The 17573-nt window shown below is 41.6% G+C and overlaps 1 protein-coding gene across 1 annotated transcript in view; it reads left to right on the top strand.

Annotated features, from left to right (window-relative positions):
* The window catches only part of LOC105475620 (MET proto-oncogene, receptor tyrosine kinase), a 116867-nt gene extending 101432 nt beyond the window's left edge, over window positions 1–15435 (top strand). Inside the window, exons 18-21 of the mRNA XM_071094581.1 lie at window positions 2875–2984; window positions 4191–4356; window positions 12689–12825; window positions 12921–15435. Coding sequence (XP_070950682.1) covers window positions 2875–2984; window positions 4191–4356; window positions 12689–12825; window positions 12921–13131 — 624 coding nt within the window. The 3' untranslated portion in view covers window positions 13132–15435. The remainder of the gene's footprint in view (window positions 1–2874; window positions 2985–4190; window positions 4357–12688; window positions 12826–12920) is intronic.
* Window positions 15436–17573: the final 2138 nt, after the last annotated feature.

Raw genomic sequence — 17573 nt, 5'->3', positions numbered from 1 at the left:
TCTATCCTGGTGGGAAATAGTGACACCCGGAAGGGTTTCCTGGACCGGTGATTCTCACTTGCTCTGCAAGCAACCTTGTTCTACCTTCCCCCTGATAGGGACATTTAGTCATCTTTGCATGTCTACTGTGTGCCAGAAACTGTGCACAGCACAGGAGAAGTGGAAGCTGAGCAAGTTTCAGCCCATATGGAATGTTAACTCTAGAAGGCATTGAAAAACTAACTCCAGGTGCGTCCCTTGCTGTTCCTCGCCCTTGCCATCCACTCTCATACCTCAGGACCTTTGCACTTGTGCTCCCTCGGCCTGGAACACTCTCCCCGCAAATAGCCACATATCTCATTTCCTCATCTTCTTCAGCTCTTGGCCGTAATGTCATCTTCAACATAAGCCTCCCTAATCTGTTTAAAAATTGCAACTGACCACCCACCCTCATGGCTACAGACTCCTCTTCCCTGCTGTATTTTCCCCCATCACACTTACCGTCATCTGATACACAAGACCTGAGCTGTTCAATGCTATGGCCATGAACCACATGTAAAACGAGGCTAGTTTGAACTGAAGTGTGATGTATGGTGTAGAATACATCCCAGATTCTGAATACTTAGTATAAAAAAAAAAGGTGAAATATCTCACTAGTAGTTGTTTATATTGATTACATGCTGAAATATTTGGGATTTTGGGGGTTGAAATATATATTGTGAAAATTAATTTCACCTGTTTCTTTTTATTTTTGAGTAGGGCTACTAGAAAATTTTAAATTACGTGTGTGACTTGCTTTATATTTCTATTGAATTAGCACTGTTAGTAGATAATAAACAAATAAACAATAGCTATACAGATGTATATATAAGCATATATATGTACACACAACCTCATCCCATTAGAATGGAAGCTCATGAGGGTAGGATTTTTGTGTATTTTGTTCACCGCTATGGCTCCAACACCTAAAACAGTGTTTAGCACCTAGACTCTCAGTAAATAGTTATTGAATGAATCAGCCAAGGGTTACAAAACAAGGTTCTTAGGTTCTTGCAAGTGGTAGATTCTTTTCATGACATTTATGCCAGGACTTAAAAGTCGCCAGGCCAGGACAAGGGAGGGTGGGAAGAAGAATCTCAAGAACTGAATTCATAGATGGCCTCAGGCTCTGTCTTTGTTCCTGCTCTCCAAGTCTCTGTGGGAGATAATGAAGTTGATCAAAAGCAACTTTATAAATATGGGGTCAAATTATCAGAGAAAATAAGCTCTAGGAGAGTAATGAGATACTACTCAGCCAAAAGAATAAAACATTCCCTGGTAGTGAACTTTTGCAGATAAGGCGAATTGACCTTACAAAGCACACAGCTGCCCTGACAGACTCCACTTTCCCGCTTCAACTTTTGTTATTACGCTGATGGATTAATGTGGCTGGAGGTACTACCTTCTCTAGGGTACTGCTACCCTAGGATTAAAGCATGATAGAGATTTCTTGTTATCCGGAACAGAATAGTGCCATGGCCTTTTTTAATCCAAGGAGTTGATACTGAGAACAACCACAAACCCAGATGTGTCTTAAAGAGAAACCTAAAACCAGAAACTGGCCTTTCTCTATGCTGTGTGCATTGAGGGGAGCTACAGCCCTTTTGCAGGGTTCCCACTGACTACATCTTGCACTGACAAACTCCTCAGTGACTGTTGAAGGAGAATACCCCGTTCCTGATTGCCAGCCAGTGACATCACCAGACTTGACAGCTGAGTGGTTTGGGTTGATTTCTTTCTGAGCCTCCTCTATTCACAGCGTGTTTCTGATGTTCTGACATCTTGGGCCTTACTGACCCTGGAGGAACTGTCCCTCCCAGGGCTAGCTAATTCCTACAAATAGTAAACAACTTGCCTTCAAAGCATACCTGCCTTGTGCAAACCAACCAATCCAGAGCCCTTACCTAACCTCCTCCTTTATCAGACTCTTACGCTTTGGGCCACTATCCACCTGCCCTAATCACCCCAGGGCCCAGTTCCAGACAACTAGAACTGTCTTCGGAGCCTGCTGAAATACTCCAGATTGGCCAGCTCCAAACCTGCTTACCCTGCCTTACCAGTTTCTTCCCAGGGAAACCACAATGAAGGCTCTCGCTCATGTTTCTCCCCTCACTCTCCCTGCCTCCAGACCCCAGGGCTTCCCCCATGTGACCCTGCATGACAGGGTGTTCCCCCTCCTCTTGCAAACTGTGAGTAGTAAACTATCTTTTCAATGGCATTGGTCTCCTGTTCTGTTGGCCTCATCATACCTGGAAAATAATGAAACCACATTTTAAAACATCTCCATTTTCCCATCTGGAAAATGGAGCCTATAACACCTGCCTGACAGAAGTGCAGAAGTAGCTGTAATTTATGAAAACAACTAGCCTGGTGTTTTGCATACAATAAATACTTAACAAATGGTTGATCTGTCAATGGGGCACACTTTTCATTGTTGTTGTTTTGTTTTTTGGTTTTGGAGACAAGGTCTCTGTCGCCCAGGCTGGAGTGCAGTGGCACAGTCATAGTGCACTGCAGTATCCAACTCCTGGGCTCAAGTGATCCTCCCTCCTCAGGCTCCTAAGCAGCTGGGACTACACGTGCACACCATCACGCCAGGCTAACTTTTTTGTGGACGGTGGATGGGAGTAAAGACAGGATCTCACTGTGTAGCCAAGGCTGATCTCAAAATCCTGGCCTCAAGCCATCCTCTCGCCTTGGCCTCTAAAAGTTCTGGAATTACAGGCTTGAGCCACCAAGCCCAAACTAATTTTTGAGACAAAATAATTTTTTATAAATAAACATTTCAGAATTCTAAGATCAAAATTAGAACAGTAGATGCTTAGTTTATGCTTTTCTAACTCTCTTTGATTGCAGAATCCAACTGTAAAAGATCTTATTGGCTTTGGTCTTCAAGTAGCCAAAGGCATGAAATATCTTGCAAGCAAAAAGTTTGTCCACAGAGACTTGGCTGCAAGAAACTGTATGTAAGTATTAGAATCTCTGTGCCCACAGTCCAAATTAAGTGACAAGGAGGAATCTGTTTCCCACTGTTCAATGCTACTTAGGCTGTTTTCTCTTCTCATGCAAAAGTCCTTTATTTCTGTTACAATTTTAAATCGATGTGTAAGCCCTGGGGATGTGGGTGGGACTTTCAGACTTTATCCAACAGAGAATTTAAAAGGATTCTCCATAGGGGGTCTTAAACAGCTGTTGTGTACTTTTGCTTTTCTCAGTCCTTCCCTCCAGTAGCTCTCAATGTTGTGGTTTCACACTGCATTAGTGTTGGGGAGGGAGAACTTGATCTTCAACATTTGACAGTGAAAAGGAGAGGGCTGGGAACACAAATACCAACATATTGCAACTTCCCAAGAGTGGATTTGAAGCCAGCCTGCAGAAGCCCTACCAAAAATGGTATTTGGGAATGAATATACAAAGAACTTTATTTGTGTCTGGCTGCCTGGCTATATAATACAACAGTCAACAGTTTGTAATTGAGTTCATGTTTTCCCTTGCATAGCACTGATTCATGACTTATGGTATGTGTGAATGAAAGAGCTGTGCTATTAATTTCCTACCTTGATTTTGGTCAATGTAACAACATAAAAGCCAGCTTAAACAGAGGATGCACAGCTCCAGATAGCGGAAATTGATTTTTGTTGAACTTTGCTGTTTTTCTTAGATGCTTCACTATGTATCCTAGTTCTCTGTTACCTCAGTGGTGGGATATATGAGTTTTGTGTGCTAACCTAGCTCATTTAAGAATGAAAAAGTAAAGTATCAGTCCCCTGTCATGCTCTCCCATAAAACTGAGTATCGCTAATAAGTTGACAAGTGAAGACTGGTGATTGCTTGGGTAGTCAATTGGCGTACTCCCTTTAGCAACCAAAGTAAACCCAGAGGGGAGACAAACTTACTACTGCAGATCTACATTAAAGCAAAAAGGACTTTCTTACACCATACAATTCATGATCTCTTTCCTCAGCCTGTCGAACTGGCAATGTCAATGTCAAGCATTTTTATTCAAGAATTCTGTTGTAATTTAGTGTTAGTCAATAGAGGCTAGATGAAGTATTTCCTTCAGAAGTTACGGATTTCAAATACTGAAGCCGCTTGTTTAATCTGTAGATATTCAGCATCATTGTAAATTATTCTGTTTCAACCACGGGTAATAATTTTTGTCCTTTCTGTAGGCTGGATGAAAAATTCACAGTCAAGGTTGCTGATTTTGGTCTTGCCAGAGACATGTATGATAAAGAATACTATAGTGTGCACAACAAAACAGGTGCAAAGCTGCCAGTGAAGTGGATGGCTTTGGAAAGTCTGCAAACTCAAAAGTTTACCACCAAGTCAGATGTGGTAATGTATTGGTTTCTCTGACTTTCTCCTCTTTTACTTTCATATCCAACTTTTTTTGAAATTTTATCACTACTTAATTTAAAAAAAAATTCAACACCACCAATTCCAGTTTTCTTCATATGTAAAAATGAACTTGTCTGATATGTACACATTGTATATTTTCATAAATTCACTCATTTATTCAAAATATTTGTTGAGTGGGGCAACGTATTGGCTCATTAGGAAGCCCAGAGCTGAACCAGGCATGAACCCTTTCGGCCAAGAACTTTGGCTCTGAAGGGAAGAGATGAGATGGTCAACAATGACTGTGACACAGGTGGCCTGGAATGAGCCCTGATTCTCATAGCCCCAGGCGAGCAAGAATTCCACATCAAGAAGTCTGGAAGCTGTAACTGAGGCAGTCTAGCAGTGAGGGCATGATCCCTGGGCCTAGCTAGTAAAGTGACTTCCCTTATCTACAAAGGCCATCCTTCTTGCACAGAACCAGCCCTCAAAAGGCATGCACCTGAGTGCTGAGGCTGTGAGAAATACTCACCTGGGCAGCCAGATTCACCACATTCCCCTTTCACCCTAAGGAGAAGTGGCATTTGAATTGGGTTAAAGGATAGCAGGTTTGGAATTGGGCAGCTGGGCAATGGAAATACCAATCCAGGTGTGGCAGAAGAGCAGGAAAGTATAAGCACCTGTAAAGTTCTAAGAAAACAATACTTACTTGATTATTTGGCAAGAACAGAAAACACAGAGGGAGGTTATGAGAATAAACTGAGAAAAATATACTAGGTCATAGAGTTCCTTGAAAACCGAACTAGAGAGTATGGAATTTATTCTCTGGTAATGTGGAAACAAAACTGTAGTCAGACTAGACTGCAATCTTTCATCATTGTATTAGTCTGTTCTCGCACTGCTATAAAGAAATACTGAGCCTGGGTAACTTATAAAAAGAGATTTAATTGGCTCACAGTTCTGCAGACTCTACAGGAAGCATGGCTGGGGAGGCCTCAGGGAGCTTTTACTTATAGCAGAAGGCAAAATAGGAGCAGGCATTTTACACGGCAGGAGCAGGACCAACAAGGCTGGGGGAGGTGCCACACACTTTTAAACAACCAGATCTCCTGAGAACTCTATCACAAGAACAGCAGCAAAGGAAGAAATCTGCCCCCATGATCCAGTCACCTCCAACCACATCCCTGCCTCAGCATCGGGGATTACAATTTAACATGAGAGTTTGGTGGGAACACAGAGTCAAACCATATCATTCCGCCCTGGTTCCTCCCAAATTTCACGTCCTTCTCACATTTCAAAACACATTCATTCCTTCCCAACAGTCCCCCAAAGTCTTCATTCATTCCAGCATCAGCTAAAAAGTCCAAGTCTAAAGTCTCATCTGAGACAAGGCAAGTCCCTTCTGCCTATGAGCCTGTAAAATCGAAAACAAGTTAGTTGCTTCCAAGATACAATGAGGGTACAGGCAGTGGGTGAATGCTCCCATTCCAAATGGGAGAAATTGGCCAAAATATGCAAGTCTGAAACCCAGCAAGGCAGTTATTAAATCTTAAAGCTCCAAAATAATTTTTTTGACTCTATGTCTCATATCCAGGGCACACAGATGCAAGGGATGGGCTCCCAAGGCCTTGGGCAGCTCTGCCCCTGTGGCTCTGCAGGGCTCAGCCCCATGGCTGCTTTCATCGGCTGGCATTGAGTGCCTGCAGCTTTTCCAGGCACATGGTGCAAGTTGTTGGTAGATCTGCCATTCTGGGGAATGGAAGATGGTGGCCCTCTTCTCACAGTCCCACCTGGCAATACCCCAGCACTGAGGGGAAGTCTCAGGGAACTTTTTACCCATGGCAGAAGGCAAAGCGGGAGCAGGCATCTTACATGGCAGGAGCAGGACCAAGATGGGGACAAGCTCTCACCAAGGGGAGAGGTGCCACACACTTTTAAACAACCAGATCTCCTTAGAACTTTATCGTGAGAACAGCACTAAAGGGAGAAATCTACCTCCATGATGCAGTCACCTCCCACCAGGCCTCAGCTCCCACACTGGGGATTAAAATTCAACATGAGATTTGAATGGGGACACAAATCCAAACCATACCAATCATTCTCTAAGACGACTTGAAAGGAAAAGAATGAGAGCCAGCTCTCTAGTATCTCTTCTTAAAAGGGCACGAATCCCAGCATGAAGGCCCACCCTCATGACCTTATCTAAACTGAATTACCTCTAAACGACCCCATCGTTAAACATTGTCACACTGTGGCTTAGAACTTCAACATATGAATTTCCGGGGAACACAATTCAGTCCATAGCAGGGGTCAAGGCTGGGAATATGCTTTTGAGAGTCCAAAAGCAATTATTCAATAGAACCTATGTATACAAAGTGAAAGAGAAAAGCAGTGAGGTAAGGGACCCAGGAGCAGAGACCACCGTGAAAGTCAGAGGAAGAGAAATTTTCAAGGAGAAATTGGATGCTCAACAGAGCCAACTGCTACTCAGTACACCAGAAGGGTCTTGGAAGCTGAGTAACTTGAGTACTTTGGCAGTCTAGAGCGTGCTGAGGAGCCCAGGTGTTGAACGGACTGGAGAGTACACTTATTCTATTCACATGTTGTAAGTCGGAGGACTGTGATGTCTGGAGGTAGAGAAACATTTGATGTTTCAGTCCTTGAGGATAACAACTAAAAAAGAAAAATGTGCAAACAAGGTAGTCAGAAAATAATGTTCACGGGGGACATGCACTTGAAGAGAAAGGGTTGGTAGCTTTTGAGAGATGGTGGGATAGAGATCTGAGTGTGACATGGGAAGCAAGAAGTCATCTCATCCACCTCTCTGTGGATCAGCAAGAGGGAAAGGTGTGGCCCCTATTGGCAAGAGTTTCAAAGAAATTGTGGCTTCAAGTGAAAGCTGAGTTTCAGTTCCTGTGAGGAGGTAGGGGAACTATTAGAGAATAAGTTGAGGTGACTGGGGGTTTGTTTTCAATAAGTAAGTAGGTCACAGGTCATGATGGAGGACCAGGACTTCAGCATGCATGAGACTGATAAGAGAAAGTGATAGTGCAGGGTAGAGCTTAATGCCTGGTATTTTGATCCTGAAAGATTCTGAAAGAGATGAAAGAAGTGGATGCTAGAGAGGGAGACTGGGGACATGTTAGTGACAGTGGCAGGTAAAGGCAAAAGATAGGGAGAATTGCCTGTAATCCCAGCACTTTGGGAGGCCGAGGCGGGCGGATCACGAGGTCAGATCGAGACCATCCTGGCTGACACGGTGAAACCCCGTCTCTACTAAAAAATACAAAAAACTAGCCGGGCGAGGTGGCGGGCACCTGTAGTCCCAGCTACTGGGGAGGCTGAGGCAGGAGAATGGCGTGAACCCGGGAGGCAGAGCTTGCAGTGAGCCGAGATCCGGCCACTGCACTCCAGCCTGGGCAACAGAGCGAGACTCCGTCTCAAAAAAAAAAAAAAAAAAAAAAAAGATAGGGAGAATTAACCCATCCTCCAAGAACATGCTGTTCATTCAGACTTGAGTGTTAGTCTGCCATTAAGAGCCCGAGCCAACCCTTACAACTCAATAAGACTGTCTTAATCTGTTTTGTGCTGCTATAACACAACACCACAAATTGGGTGATTTATAATGAACAGAAATGTATTTGGCTCACAGTTCTGGAGGCCAGGAAGTCTAAGATCAAGGGGGGCACATCTACTGAGGGTCTTCTTGCTGTGTCATAACATGGTGGAAGGCATCACACGGGTGTGAGAGAGTGCAAGAGAGAGCAAGAGGTGACCAGACTCTCTATTACAACAAACCCCCTTCCACAATAATGAAGTAACTCCCAAGATAATGACATTAATCCACTCATGAGAGTAGAGCCTCATGACCTAATTCCCTCTTAAAGGTCCCTCCTCTGAACACTGTTGCATTGGGAGGGGATTAAGTGTCCAACACATGAACTTTGGGAGACACATTCAAACCATAGCAAAGGCAAAATTACTCAATTTTTTTAAGTAAGCAAAAGATTTGAATAGACATTTTACCAAAGAGATGTATGAATAGCTAGCTCATGAACACATGAAATGAAACATATGCCTACATAAAGATTTGTACATGAATGATCACAGTAGCTCTCTTCATAATAGCCAAAAGCCAGAAGCAATCTTAATGTCCATCAACTGGTGAATGGATAAACAAAATGTGTTGTGTCCATACAGTGGACTAAACCATTCATCAACATAAAGGAATTACTGATGCCTACTACAGTATGATAAACCTCAGAAACATTAAGTGAAAAAAGGCAGATAAAAAAATTACATGTTGAATGGTTCCATTTATATGAAATTTCTAGAAAGAGGCAGAACTATAGAGTCAGAAAACAAATCAGTGGTTGCTTGGGGCCAAGAGAAGGAGTGAAGATAAACCACAAATGGGCATGAGAGAATTTTCTGGTATGTTGAGATGACCTAAAACTGGACTGTGATGATATGATACCTGCACATCTATATAAATTTACTAAACATCATTTAATCACTTTAATTTATTAAACATCACCAATCACTTAAAATTGGTGAATTTTGTGATCTATAAATTATACCTCAAAAAAGCTGATTTATATAAAAGAGCCTGATGAAATTTTGGATGTTTACGGCAAGTGTTGGGATTCTAAGCTTCTTGACAGCCACATACACACAACAATACCGCCACCTCCCCAACAAACACACACAGACAGCAAGAGGCCAAGGCTTCCCCCATAGCCACAGTCACTCAGATACTTGACTGGAAATTTACGTAGGTTTCTGTAGATAGGATGGTGCTATTTCTCTCTCGCTGTCATTGAAAGACACTATGTTGTGCTACATAAAGGCTGAAGCTAAATAATCTGTACGTAATGCTGCTTTGGGAAATGGTTACTGACTGCGTGGATAAATTTGCACAGTGTTTTACTTCCAGGACAGCAGAATCTTGAATGTTGACATGGAACATTTCCAAAAGCATGTAATGAGCTGTGTGTATGTTGAAACCTATGACCAAAAACTTGCCTGCTTGTAGATTGGGTTTTCTTTCTAGAAAATGCCAAAATGGAGTTTGGCTAAAGTCTGAATTCTCTTTAAGTCCATTCAAACAAAATCGGAGTGTCACTACACTTGAAATCACTCACACCCTCCTCTGATCCCTTTTGCAATGGGTGTTGCAATTGTATTACACATTGTTTCACACTTAATACAAGTTCTTCCATTAAACTGTGTATTGACTTCCTTGTTCTCAGCTCTTATCTGCCTCATCTTTCTGAAGCATTTAACATTATCGTAATGCTCATTTTTCTTGAAATTTCCTCTTCCTTTGGTTTCTGGGACACCGAGCCTTCTGGTGTTCCTCCTGCTTCTAGGTTGTTTTCTTTATCCTCAATGGCTTCTCTTCCTTCTCTCTTCCTTCTCTCAGATGTAGCTGTCTCCCTGGACATCCTCCACCAACAATTGGAACCAGTCCCATCAATAACCACCTTTGATTCTCTCTACCTGGATGTCATCATCAATGTCACAAATTTACCACGTTCAAAATCAAATTCTTTCCTGCCAAACCCTCAATTTCTCACCTCCTGGCTTTGATTAATGGCATCATCATTGTGTAATCTACCCACTCATCATTCTTTTTAGTGTTCAGTTCTTCAAGTTTTGACAAATGCATGCAGTTGTGTAACCACCACTCCAACTATCAGGACATAGAACGGTTTCATCATCCCAGAAAATTTCCTTACGCTCCTTTGTAGTCAACCTCTACCCTATTCCCAGGACCTGGAAATCAGAAAATCAGATTTATTTTGTCTCTAGAGTTTTACTTTTTCTAAAATGTCATATAAATGGAATCATGCAGTCAGTAGTCTTATGAGTCTGTCTCCTTTTACTTCGCATATTACATTTGAAAGCCATCCATGTTGTTGTATCAGTAGTAGCAATGTATCAGTAATTCATTCCTTTTTTATTGTGGCAAAAAAATACATAAAATTTACCATCTGAACCATTTTTATTTTATTTTAAGTTCCAGGGTACATGTGCAAGATGGGCAGATCTGTTACATAGGTAAACGTGTGCCATGGTGGTTTGCTGCACCTGTCAACCCATCCCCTAGGTATTAAGCTCGGCATGCATTAGTGCTGGGATTACGGACGTGAACCACCTTGTCCTGCCCTGCCTAACCCACTTTGAACATTTAAAAACCTCCACAGCACAGACCCATTTCAATCTTCTGGGTTCCTAATCTCTTCCCCTACTCCAACATGTCAAGCAACGTGAACTACTATACTTATGGTTTAATAAGAACACATATGCAGCCAGGCATGGTGGCTCATGCCTGTAATCCTAGCACTTTGGGAGGCAGAGGAGGGTGGATCACCTGAGGTCAGGAGTTCGAGACCAGCCTGGCCAATATGGCAAAACCCCTTCTCTACTAAAAATACAAAAATTAGCCGGGCATGGTGGTGGGCTCCTATAATCCCAGCTACTCAGGAGGCTGAGGCAGGAGAGTCGCTTGAACCCGGGAGGAAGAGGTTGCAGTGCACCAAGATTGCACCACTTCACTCCAGCCTGGGCAAAAGAGCAAAACTCCATCTCAAAAAAAAAAAAAAGAAAGAAAGAAAGAAAGAACACATGTGTACTCTTACAACTGGCCCCACCCCCTCCCTCCAAAACTGTCTCTCTGCCCTCATATTACCTGCACCTGTAAAATAAAGTCTCCCTGTTCCTCAAGACCCACCTTACTGTCACTCTTTTCCTGCAGCCTTTCTCAGTACCCTACTATTATCTCTTTGACTTTTGGCAACCTTTGTACCTCTTTGATGTTACTGCTCTATATTACAACCATTATCTTATTGTCCTGTGTGACAGTTACCTGCACAATTCTGTTAACCCTGTTCATTCAGCCCTGGGACCTATCTAGTAACGTGAACAGTACCCTACTCGTCTGTGATCAAGGGTCAATTGATACTTGTTCAATTGATTTTAAATATTAGTGCATATTCTGGGACTTGAAAGTTAACACGATGATGTTGTCAGAAGTGATTACTAAGATTTTCAGGCTGTGAAAACTTCTGTTTTGCAAAGCTGAATTAGACAGCAAAGTCCCGTAGCTCCCTTCTGGCAAGGGGTTTGAGTTTTCTGTTGAGATCAAGGCAGTCAGCAGCCTTCAAGGGTTCTTGCACTTGGGCAAAGAAGTCATTAGTGGAAATTCGTATCAGCAATTACAGCATCTACCTCATTTCTTTCTTTCAGTCGCAGTGTTCAAAGGCAGGCTTTATTCTCCTTCGTGCTGGGTACTACAAGCTACACTTGCCTCTCAGTTTTATGTTTTCCTACTCCAGCTGTCTGGTGTGGATTTTCCTTCTGCTCCAAGCTTCCTTCATTTCTTCCTCCTTATGCTTCCTACTCTTAGAGTGGCCTGGAAGTGTTGCTGGGCAAGAACTGTCCCCCAGGTGCTCTCCACAGGGGCAGCCTCAGGCCATGCTGACTCTCCTAGTGTCATTCTTGCGTGGGCACATGTCCGGGGGAGATAATATGTATGACCTGGTGTATCCTGAGCACAGTGTTTTAAATCAAGAAATTGCATGTTTAGTGAAGTTCAGTAGACCAAACAAGACCTAAGGGTCAGGAACTCTTAAATGTTTATCCCATTGTGGATTCAGATGTATTGGGGAATTTTAGCAAGTCATTTAACCTCTCCGTGTCCCTGTGATCTTCCTATATAGTACTGATATGGCTATTTTATAAGAATCTAGTACTTTAACATTTTCATGTGACAGTTTTATTGAAATTAATTTTCAATAGAGAGACTTGTTGCCTGCAGTTTTATTATTTCTGATTTTTAATATGGATTTTTACTTATGCAGATTTAGATCTTCCCTTTTAATATTAACCTTTCAATGTGGTGACATTTCTTAAAGAGTACTTATGTTCATTTTGAAACCACACAAATTTAAATTTTGGGAGGCTTTCTTCTTCTTTTACAAGTAATGTACAATTGTAGCGAAGCTATCAGAAAAGAAAAGGATAGAAACATGTTAGTGCTTTGAAACTGCAGGACAGAATTTGGAAGAGGTATTCTGCTAACTACAGATGGAATCTTCGTCATCATGTGGACTTCAGATATTCTTTTTGAAAACTCTAAACCTTACCTGTTTAAACAAGTCATGAAATGTATAACTTAATAATTGCCTTTAAGAAAATTGTTGCCCAAAACAGAAACCATATTGAGTATGTAAAGCCAAGTTTAGTTACCAAGACCTCCTGATTTCCTTTCGTATTTCTATGGTCACATCTCTCACCTGGACTGTCCTGTTTCTTGTTTTACTAGTGGTCCTTTGGTGTGCTCCTCTGGGAGCTCATGACAAGAGGAGCCCCACCCTATCCTGACGTGAACACCTTTGATATAACTGTTTACTTGTTGCAAGGGAGAAGGCTCCTACAACCCGAATACTGCCCAGACCCCTTGTAAGTAGTCTTTCTGTACCTCTTACATTCTTTACTTTTACAGAAATGCCTGCCTTCAAAGGGTCTCTTACAGCATTTCTTTCTTTTTGAAACAGATATGAAGTAATGCTAAAATGCTGGCACCCTAAAGCAGAAATGCGCCCATCCTTTTCTGAACTGGTGTCCCGGATATCAGCGATCTTCTCTACTTTCATTGGGGAGCACTACGTCCATGTAAACGCTACTTATGTGAACGTAAAATGTGTCGCTCCATATCCTTCTCTGTTGTCATCAGAAGATAACGCTGATGACGAGGTGGACACATGACCAGCCTCCTTCTGGGAGACATCATAGCGCTAGTAATATGTCAAAGCAACAGTCCACACTTTGTCCAATGGTTTTTTCACTGCCTGACCTTTAAAAGGCCATCGATATTCTTTGCTCTTGCCAAAATTGCACTATTATAGGACTTGCATTGTTATTTAAATTACTGGATTCTAAGGAATTTCTTATCTGACAGAGCATCAGAACCAGAGGCTTGGTCCCACAGGCCACCGACCAACGGCCCGCAGCCGTGACAACACTCCTGTCATATTGGAGTCCCAAAACTTGAATTCTGGGTTGAATTCTTTAAAAATCAGGTGCCACTTGACTTCATACAGGAATCTGAAGCAGTGAATTTTGAGGGCTTCTCGATCACAGAAAACTCAGAAGAGATAGCAATGTTCAGAACAGGCGTGGCAGCCCCAGAACAGGCCACTCATTTAGAATTCTACTGTTTCAAAAAACTCTTGTGTGTTGTATGGTCAATAACATTTTTCATTACTGATGGTGTCATTCACCCATTAGATAAACATTCCCTTTTAAATTTTTGTTTGTTTGTTTTTTGAGACAAGGTATCGCTCTGTTGCCGGGGCTGGAGTGCAGTGGCATGATCATAGCACACTGCAACCTCCACCTCCCAGACTCAAGCCTCCCAAATAGCTGGGACTACAGGCACACACCACCATCCCCGGCTAATATTTGTATTTTTTGTAGAGACGGGATTTTGCCATGTTGCCAAGGCTGGTTTCAAACTCCTGGACTCAAGAAATCCACCCACCTCAGCCTCCCAAAGTGCTAGGATTACAGGCGTGAGCCACTGCACCCAGCCCTTTTAAATTTTTGTATAGACATTCCTTTGGTTGGAAGAATATTTATAGGCAATACAGTCAAAGTTTCAAAATAGCATCACACAAAATGTGCTTATAAATGAACAGGATGTATTGTACATAGATGACATTGAGAAGATTTGTATGAAATAATTTAGTCATCATGAAATATTTAGTTGTCATATAAAAACCCACTGTTCGAGAATGATGCTACTCTGATCTAATGAAAGTGAACATGTAGATGTTTTGTGTGTATTTTTTTTAAATGACGACTCAAAATAAGACAAGTAATTTGTTGATAAATATTTTTAAAGGTAAGTCAGCATGTTTGTAAAGCAGGATACATCTTACTAAAAGGTTCATTGGTTCCAATCACAGCTCATAGGTAGAGCAAAGAAAGGGTGGATGGATTGAAAAGATTAGCCTCTGTCTCGGTGTCAGCTTCCCACCTCACAAGCAATTGGAAACAAAACTTTTGGGGAGTTTTATTTTGCATTAGCGTGTGTTTTGTGTTAAGCAAAACATACTTTAGAAACAAACAAATGAAAAAGGCAATTGAAAATCCCAGCTATTTCACCTGGATGGAATAGCCACCCTGAGCAGGACTTTGTGATGTTTCATTCTGTGGAATTTTGTGCTTACTACTGTATAGTGCATGTGGTGTAGGATACTCTAACTGGTTTTGTCAATGTAAACATTTAAAGTGTTATATTTTTATAAAAATGTTTATTTTTAATGACATGAGAAAAATTTTGTTAGGCCACAAAAACACTGCACTGTGAATATTTGAGAAAAGGTATGTCAGACTGGGATTAATGACAGCATGATTTTCAATGACTGTAAATTGTGATAAGGAAATGTACTGATTGCCAATACACCCCACCCTCATTACATCACCAGGACTTGAAGCCAAGGGTTAACCCAACAAGCTACAAAGAGGGTGTGTCACACTGAAACTCAATGGTTGAGTTTGGCTGTTGTTGCAGGAAAGTGATTATAACTAAAAGCTCTCTGATAACGCGGAGACTTACCAGAAGACACAAGGAATCGTACTGAAGAGCTATTACAATCCAAATATTGCCATTTCATAAATGTAACAAGTAATACTAATTCACAGAGTATTGTCAATGGTGGATGACAAAAGAAAATCTGCTCTGTGGAAAGAAAGAACTATCTCTACCAGGGTCAAGAGAATGAACACATCAAGAACAGAAAGAACTCGGGAAAACATCCCATCAACAGGACTACCCACTTGTATATACATTCTTGAGAACACTGCAATGTGAAAATCATGTTTGCTATTTATAAACTTGTCCTTAGATTAATGTGTCTGGACAGATTGTGGGAGTAAGTGATTCTTCTAAGAATTAGATACTTATCACTGCCTATACCTGCAGCTGAACTGAATGGTACTTTGTATGTTAATAGTTGTTGTTCTGATAAATCATGCAATTAAAATAAAGTGATGCAACATCTTGTATACTGATAGTTGGTTATTGCCAATCATGCTTGATTACCTACATTTGCATAATGATAGAGGAAGCCTAAGATTGATTTCACCTGGCTGCATGGAGCTCATCCATATAGGAGAGCCTTAGTCAAGTGAATGCTGAGGAAGCAGTAAAACAACATGCATCCCCGAATCTCAGGAAGTCTCTGTCTTTCCAAGGGTTTGGTCTAAGTTGCTGATTACCTGCATTTTTCTGACGATCTTTCAACTGCTAGAGCACCTGGTTCCTGTTTTATCATGGTGCTCTTCTCCAGCAAGGTGTGTCCTTAGACTAGAAGACACAAAAATGGAGCAGCAGCCCCACCGTTGGTACACAGATACCTAGGTGCGGGTTGGAGAGAGAGGCCTTCTTGCCCCATCAAAACTACTCTTTGTCTATACAAGTGCCCACCCTTTTACCCCCAGTTACCAAAGAAATTACCTTCAGGTCATCTCCAAGTATATTCTTGTAATGGTAAGGGAATTCAAAGGTGATAGTTTCAGCCATCTAAGAATTGTGTGACACTTTGGGGTAATCTAATTTTTTAAAAACCCGATTTAAAAGAATGCCTACAAAATACAGTGGAGACTGATTCTTTACTGGGAGATAATTCAATCCCCGCTCACGGCCAAACTCTCTCCTACTCAAAAGATGCATTTCCACAGGAAGTTCATTCCAACTCTCTCCCATAAGGACAAGAACCTGTCACCTTTACATCTCTAGAATCCAGCACTTAGTAAATTCTCAATTGCTGAACCGAAACAGCATTTTCTTATTCCCCATCACTTTATTTATTTATTTATTTATTTATTTATGAGACAGGGTCCCACTCTGCCCCACCCCCCCACTCCCCCGCCTGGAGTGCAGTGGCATGATCTTGGCTCACTGCAACCTCCACCTCCTGGGTTCAAGCCATTCTCCTGCCTCAGCCTCCTGAGTAGCTGGAATTACAGGCACACGCCATCCCGCCCAGCTGATTTTTGTATTTTTTGTAGAGACAGGGTTTCGCCATGTTGTCCAGGCTGGTCTCAAACTCCTGGACTCAAGTGATCCACCTGCTTCAGCCCCCCAAAGTGCTGGGATTACAGGCGTGAACCACCGTACCCAGCCTACTTTAAACTACCAGGGATAGAGTTATTGCCTATGTGGCTCCCATGATGTTTGGAGAACACTGATATGGAGAAGCCAGACTTTTCTAGGGAAAGAGAAATAGAAAGATAGACCTGTATAAAGTCTGGCTTGGTGCTGTGCATTTTTAATTATCACAGGGTTTTCGCTTCACCATATAAGCATCAATTATATTTTTGCTCTCTGACCTACACAGTGGATTCCGTCTTTAAAGAAATAGGGAGAAGGGATATATAACATGTAGAAATACATCAAATGCTTGAATGCTGACATCTGGCATTGTTAATCTACCTGATTTAGTTCAGGAAATGAGTTAGCATTATATAAAAGAAATTGCTTAGTATTTTATTTAACTCAACGAATATTCATCAAGCACCTATGTATGTCAGACACTGCTAGGTAATGGGGATATAAAAATAAACAGTCCCTCTCACCCCAAAGAATTTGATGAAACAGACAGACAAAATTACATAATTAATGAATATTAAAATTATTCACTTCTTAGATTTGTAAGTTGTCTTGAAGAGGCATCACAGTTTAAACATATACAAAGTGCAGGCTCCTGGGCAACAGACCAGTGCAATATATTGCACTTCTCTAAACCTGTGTTCTCATCTGTCAAATACGTTAATCATGGTTACCCCCACAAAGTTGTTTGAGAACTTTAAAAAAAGTGTATAAAGGCACCTGGCACACCATAGTTGCTCAATTATCATAATATCATTATTATCTTAAGTCTTAGACAATAAAAGCCCACGTATAGGTAGCCTTAGTTGGCTAAAGCGAAATGAGGCTAGGAGGGGCATTACAGATGTTTAAATCCAAATTCTTACCCCATTCTTTTCGTCTTTGTTTGTTTTAGTTTGTTGTTGTTGTTTTGTTTTGTTTTGTTGCTTTTTTTGTTTTTTTTTTTTTTTTTTTTTTTGAGACAGAGTCTCGCTCTGTTGCCCAGGCTGGAGTGCAGTGGCATGATCTTTGCTCACTGCAACCTCCACCTACT

This window comes from Macaca nemestrina, chromosome 4 (genome assembly GCF_043159975.1).
Source record: "Macaca nemestrina isolate mMacNem1 chromosome 4, mMacNem.hap1, whole genome shotgun sequence".
In the NCBI taxonomy this organism is placed as follows: domain Eukaryota; kingdom Metazoa; phylum Chordata; class Mammalia; order Primates; family Cercopithecidae; genus Macaca; species Macaca nemestrina.
This window is presented reverse-complemented; position numbering and strand designations above follow the sequence as displayed.